The 6268-nt window shown below is 36.0% G+C and overlaps 2 protein-coding genes across 2 annotated transcripts in view; one reads left to right on the top strand and one right to left on the bottom strand.

Moving 5' to 3' along the window:
• GABA-B-R1 (gamma-aminobutyric acid type B receptor subunit 1) overlaps nt 1-3919 on the bottom strand; it is a 7012-nt gene extending 3093 nt beyond the window's left edge. The window contains 6 exon segments of the mRNA XM_011507905.1: nt 1-28; nt 880-1378; nt 1911-2081; nt 2321-2455; nt 2540-2638; nt 3602-3919. The exon segment at nt 1-28 is cut by the window's left edge and continues 94 nt beyond it. Of these exon segments, the coding sequence (XP_011506207.1) occupies nt 1-28; nt 880-1378; nt 1911-2081; nt 2321-2455; nt 2540-2638; nt 3602-3739 (1070 nt within the window). The 5' untranslated portion in view covers nt 3740-3919.
• Nucleotides 3920-4684: 765 nt separating this feature from the next.
• LOC105368782 (mediator of RNA polymerase II transcription subunit 22) lies at nt 4685-5414 on the top strand. Its single transcript, XM_011507904.1, has 2 exons — nt 4685-4902; nt 4983-5414. Exons 1-2 carry the CDS (start codon nt 4800-4802, stop codon nt 5300-5302), a joined length of 423 nt encoding a protein of 140 aa, XP_011506206.1. The 5' UTR covers nt 4685-4799; the 3' UTR covers nt 5303-5414.
• The last annotated feature ends 854 nt before the right edge of the window (nt 5415-6268 follow it).

Below are 6268 nucleotides of genomic sequence, written 5' to 3'. Positions count from 1 at the left end.
CCGAGCTTTTCCATAGTCTTGTTGAAGGCTAGAGTGGTTGGTTAATTTAATTTTGCCATTGATAAGCATCTATTATCGCTACATCTTATCCTTTGTCATATCATCGTCGTTACGGTTATTATTATTATTACTATTATTATTATTATTATTATTATTATTATTATTATTGTTATTGTTATTTTTATTTTTATTATTGTTATTGTTATTGTTATTTGCTAAAACTATTGGCATCTTTATTATTATGTATTTCACATTATGTATCAGGCGCGATGAATTAATAGGCTCGGAATTTTTATTATCACACTTTAAAAGCAAATTATAATTTCATCTGACTTTTCGACATGACTTTACGAATACTTTATTAAGAAAAAACTCATTTAATTTAGAATTTCATTTCCTTAAATCCTTAAATCCTATAACTCCTAATATAGTTTTCTACGACCCAAATGCCTCGATTAATTATTACGTGACTTGATGGATAGTAAATTGACAAGATGGCACACCATAAATAATAAATTCGTCGAGTTAAAATATCCCCAGACTTTTATGCAAATATACATTATTTAGTTTCATTATATTATAATGAGATGTTACAATAATGTCAATCTCAAAAGATTTTTATTATTCTTGATAATACCGAAACGCGATAGATTTGCATTATTTTTAATTTCAATTGATAAATTGAATCGAGCGTTCGAACTGGTAAATACACTTATCTTTCAATGAATTAGTTTAACTTTTTATATAATTGCATAAGTGAATTACCCCCATCCCTCTCACCCACTACCAAGCCCACAATTTCCTCACTCAGGACATAAACTTTCTTTATAAAATGCAGGTGCTCGATTGAGACGCCCGGTCGTCAAGGGCGAAAATTACCTAAGGCAACGGACCAGACGGCGTCGTATGCGAGCGGCGCTTCCTGGTAGCCCTCGGGGTATCGATTATTGTCGATGTCGTAGCCGTGCTTCTTCAGCATCTGATTGAGCCTCTGCCTGAAGTCCTCGGATGTCATGCCGCTGATAGTCGTGTCATTGTTCTGGTTCCACATGAGGGCCTCCGTGGTCAGATGTCCCTCCGCGGCTTGGCGCATTTGCTCCTTCGTGCAGCTTATGCCCTCCTTGTCCAGATTGACCTCGAACCAATTGTCCTCGTACCAGCCGATGAAGAACCACACGTACGTCTTGCCGTAGAGGCCATTCTGGTAGATCTCGCAGAGGACGCGCCGCGCCGCAACGACGTAGAAGAGACCGACGATTATGCGGGCATCCTGACGACGGAGATTGCGCACCGCGTCCGAGGGATCGGACAGGAAACTCTGTCGCGTTACTATTTCAATGCCGGCGTCCTTGCAGCGCGCCTCCAAATCCTCGACCGTCTACGTATTGCGTGAATATATCACCATCGTCGTCATCATAATCATCATCGTCGTCGTCGTCATCATCATCATCATCATCATCATCATCATCATCATCATCATCATCATCATCATCATCATCATCATCATCATCATCATCATCATCATCATCATCATCATCATCATCATCATCATCATCATCATCATCATCATCATTTGTTGCTATTGTTATTGTTATTGTTTTGGTTATTGTTGTCGTTATCATTGTTATTATTTTTGTTATTATTTTTATTACTTTTATTTGTTATCGTAGTACAATTTGAACGAGAATTTTGACAAAGTGTAAGCTTCACGGGCGCATTCTAGATACAACGGCGCGATCGGCGTTTCAACGATCGACGTTTTCAGCCATTCAATTAATATTCAAAGAAATGATAATTGATTTGCCTGATTGGGGCCATTGTTAGCGTAATGACAGCAATGACAATCGACAACAAATATTAAAGCCACGTGTCGTTCAACTCATTGTGCTTATAAGATTCCAGGGACTTACCGAAATGAAAACCTCTTCAGCTTGCTGTAAAATGGCAACCCGGGACCAACCAAATTTCTGCAACAATTTGATTCTCGTCGGATTGTGCACAGTCGCGGAAGGATGAGTTCTGAAGAGAGTAGGAAAGCGATTTCGATCCGATAGAGCAGGAGACGAAGCACCATAGCACAGCTGCACCAGAATTATGAATAATAGTAGGTTGAAACACTCTATTGTCATTACTGGCTATGAATGATCGATTGCTTGTCTGTTTGTTCTTTATTTATTTTATTTATTATTATTTTTTTTTTTGCAACAACATTAAATTTTTAATTAAAACTGAAAAATTTGCTTATTTACTTTTATATGTTAAGCGAAAACACATGAAATTAACTTTTATATTTGGTTGATGTGAATGTAATTGTACTTACCACCACAAGATTCCACATTTTTGCAGCTTCGGCAACTGTCGTGCAAACTGTACTGCATCCGGCTAATAACATCAACTTTTGCGGCGGATTGTAGAGCAAGTTATACATGACGGATGCTCCAAGACCAGGCTCGCACTGTTTTTTTTTTTTTTTGGTTTTGAGATAAGGGCAGTATGATTTAATTTAATTGTCTTTTACCATAAAATCCAAAGTACTGACCTCGCTATCGTTGGAGTGCAATTTGAGGGTGAATCCTGGTAGTAAATTTTTCTCTTTATTGACATCGTCCAGGGCGAGATTAGCAGCTGGCATGCAGGCCTATCAATTTTTCATTGAAAAATATTATTAAATTTCTATAAGAGATGCACGAGTTATTTATGCTTTGTTGCTTTATGAGAAACAGTTTCTTTCATCTGCACTAGAAACAGTTGATTTTACTTGCAATCGTCGTTGCTTAATTAAGACAATTATGGTACTAGATATTATCAGATATACATACGCACCTCTTGTGACCACCAAATTGTGACATTTAAAAATTGTACCAACGAACAAATGATGTAATTTAATTTGGTGTTTGCCAATTATAATTAATATTTATTGTGCAGGAAGAAAAATTAGACTAAATCTGTGATTAATTGAAATTTAAATTTCACAGATAAATAATAATATTATTATATTAATAATCTTGAATTGGTTATGAGCTAATTTTGCACTCTCAAATTACTCATATTTTTCTAATATTGAACAACGTTATTGTTTAGCTTTGTTAGAATATAAAAATATATGAGCATACATTTAATAAATAATATTATAAATTCTAAGGTCGTTGCAAATTTATTCTTATAAATTGCTATAAAGTCCACTCGAACCATCACATATTTCTATTCGAGCGTTCTAAAAAAAAAAAAAAAAATAACAAAATCAAAGATAATCTCTTCCGTATACGAGTTTTGTATCTCAGTGTTCTTCAACGAATTCCACCATACTTATCCAATCCATAATCACCATAAAAACATCACTTTCCAACCCCGGTGCTACTAAATATCAAGAGATAGAGAGTGAGTGATTGATATATATTGAAAGATTGATAAATAGATAGAGACAGAGACATACGCACACGTGCGCGCGCGCGCGCACACACACACAGAGAGAGAGAGAGAGAGAGAGAGAGAGAGACGCAGAGACTGTGACACAGTGAGAGGGGAGTGGGCAGAGAGGGAGAGAGAGAGAGCTAGAGAGAGTGGGAGAGCGCGCGAGAGAATAATAGAAAAGAGCTTTCACCTGACCGCCCTGCCAGCCGCCCTCGCCGGCGATCGGGAATATGCCTCCGATGTGTAGGACATTGTCCTCTCGCTCGGCAAGTGACGCGCTGACGACAATGATAAGGCCAAGAGCGAGGAGGCCCCGGAAGAGGATCATCGTGGGCCAGTATCGAGGATTCCCGTCCGCATAACCACGGGCGCGTGCGTGGTCTCGTGTACGCGCGGGCCGCGATCGAAGCTACGACTGACTGTGCGCGTCTCCGCCCGGGCAGCAACCCAACAACCCTAGACCCACCCCTGATCGATAGTGCTACCCCCGGATCCCGAGCGCAAATTCACTTTCGTAATTCCCGCGCGCGAACAACGACTGCACGTCCCTTGCCTAATGTCCCCTTACGCCACGGCCGGCCGCCCCTTCCACTCCTCGTCCGCACCCACCAAGTCCAGCGAGAGCTTTGAAGAACTCTATTTTCACTAGGGCGCCTTGCCACCATTGGCCCGCGCAGGCTCCGTCAAATCTTTGACGCAGGTAATTCGGGGGAGAGCAATTTAGCTGACAATTCATCAGGATAATTGTAATCACGTGACTGATTAATACTTCTCCAAAGTCAATCATAAGTCGCCATTGGAGAAATCCTTCTCGACTTGGATACGACGCTAATGGCTTATAAAGGTTTACCTTATTGATCTGTTCAAATAAACTCGAGTTTATTTTGAAATTATTGTATGTGATATACAATTGATGCTATATATTTTTAAATCTCTTTTGCATAACAAAAAATGACACTCTGTACTACACAGTTCTACGCACATATAGTGTGGAATTACGAATAGCTCACGTATAGACATTTGACCAATGCAAATACATAAGTAGTAAGTGTATTATGCAAAAGTAAACGAGGTAATAATTAGTAACGACTAATTATGAATTATAATTTATAATTTAGTAGCTCTCGCTTCCACACAGCCCCCCGATCCGACATACTCAGTCATACTCAATTTACCTAAGATTTGAATCGAGCGCCTCTAATACAAGCAATCGAAACTCGAATCATCGTCGAGTATCGAATGCCAATGTATTATTGTTCACATTGACGCTGTACATTTGATTTTTGTGTTTTGCCGATAAATGTCCAGTTTTGTAATAGCCGGTGTTGTTTTGAAGCTTACAACATGTTTCGTAACATTAATGTATTGGGATTGATTATTGACTGAAAATGTCCGCTCAACGGGCCCTTCCACAAAGTAAAGAGGCTCTTTTAAAGTCTTATACAACGAGATTGAAAGATGACGTTAAGTCAATGCTGGAGAATTTCGAAGGTAATTTTATAACCTCAATGGATGATTAATGTTATATTTGTTAACGATTGTTGTGATCGTTTTTCATTTTCATGTTGCAGAGATTTTGAAATTAGCTAAAGGTGAAAATGATACGCAATTGTCTCGAATGACACAATGTGAACAGGATACTTATGAAATGCATGTGCGAGCAGCAAACATGGTTAGAGCTGGTGAATCTTTGATGAAACTAGTGTCGGATATAAAGCAATATTTAATATTAAACGACTTTCCATCCGTAAATGAGGCGATAACACAAAATAGTAAACTATTTAGAGCCAAGCAAGCAGAATGTGATCAAAAGTTAGCTTCGCTACGGGACGACATGGCTGCCGATCTCTACGATTTAGAAGAAGAATATTACACATCGATATATAAGTAATTCATTTGGTATTACATGATCCTGTATATAAATATGTATATATTATATTTTTCACTGTTACACCATAATTTTCAGTCTAACTATAAATAAAAAGCAATTTCTTGATTAAACAAAAAAAAAAAGCAGGTCACTGTGCGTAATCTTATTTTTAAAAATTACCATAAGTTCGTGTATTAGCTATTACCATTTATCTAACCGTTTAGTGGTGGCACTGAAAAATGTAAAAGTCAATGATAAAATTTAAATTCCAAATTAAATTATTCTTATAAAAGTTCTTCTAAAATAGAGTTAATTGGCAAAGAAGAAAAAAAAATGTATATATAAATACAGTTTATTCATTTATTTATTTTGTTTTTATAAGCTATTGGCATGATTACAATTTATGAATTATTATTATATTATATAGTAAGAGTAATACTAATTTTTTTATATATAAACGAATGGTATGATGACATAATAAAGGGAGATGCAATAGTGGTAAATATGACAATTATGAGTACAACTACAATAATAATGAATGATATTATTAAATGAAATGATTTAATAATTTACATAAGAGTTTGTAAAAATAAGAAATTGTAAAAGTGATGAATTTACTTTAAAGTTCACTTCTTCATAGAGAAATTACAAACATTTCCATTTCATACATCGAGATCTTTGAACAAAAAAATTTTAAACAATGTTTCTTATAAACATTACTATTTATATCGATAGATTTGATACGTTTGATTACCTAATTCCATGAAATACACTTAAACATATAAATTCGTCATATCACTGAATAAAAAATAAATAATTTTAATTGAAATTTAATTTCAATTTGAAATGCTAACTAATAGAATAATTTAAATTTAACAAATACCTAAATAAATTTATAATTATTGTTATTCGTCTCTATGAGAAAGCAATGTCAAAGATCGAGCAGTATTGTATATATCTTAATATTAATTTCAAAATATGAATCGC

This window comes from Ceratosolen solmsi, unplaced genomic scaffold (assembly GCF_000503995.2).
Source record: "Ceratosolen solmsi marchali unplaced genomic scaffold, CerSol_1.0 scaffold1, whole genome shotgun sequence".
Taxonomy (NCBI): Eukaryota; Metazoa; Arthropoda; class Insecta; order Hymenoptera; family Agaonidae; genus Ceratosolen; species Ceratosolen solmsi.
This window is presented reverse-complemented; position numbering and strand designations above follow the sequence as displayed.

What these genes read in the sequence shown, in the direction of transcription:
- LOC105368782 (XM_011507904.1), top strand. Translation starts at nt 4,800, where the DNA reads ATGTCCGCTCAACGGGCCCTTCCACAAAGTAAAGAGGCTCTTTTAAAG. An exon ending in AATGCTGGAGAATTTCGAAG is followed by an intron (nt 4,903 to 4,982) that starts GTAATTTTATAA and finishes TTCATGTTGCAG; the next exon opens with AGATTTTGAAATTAGCTAAA.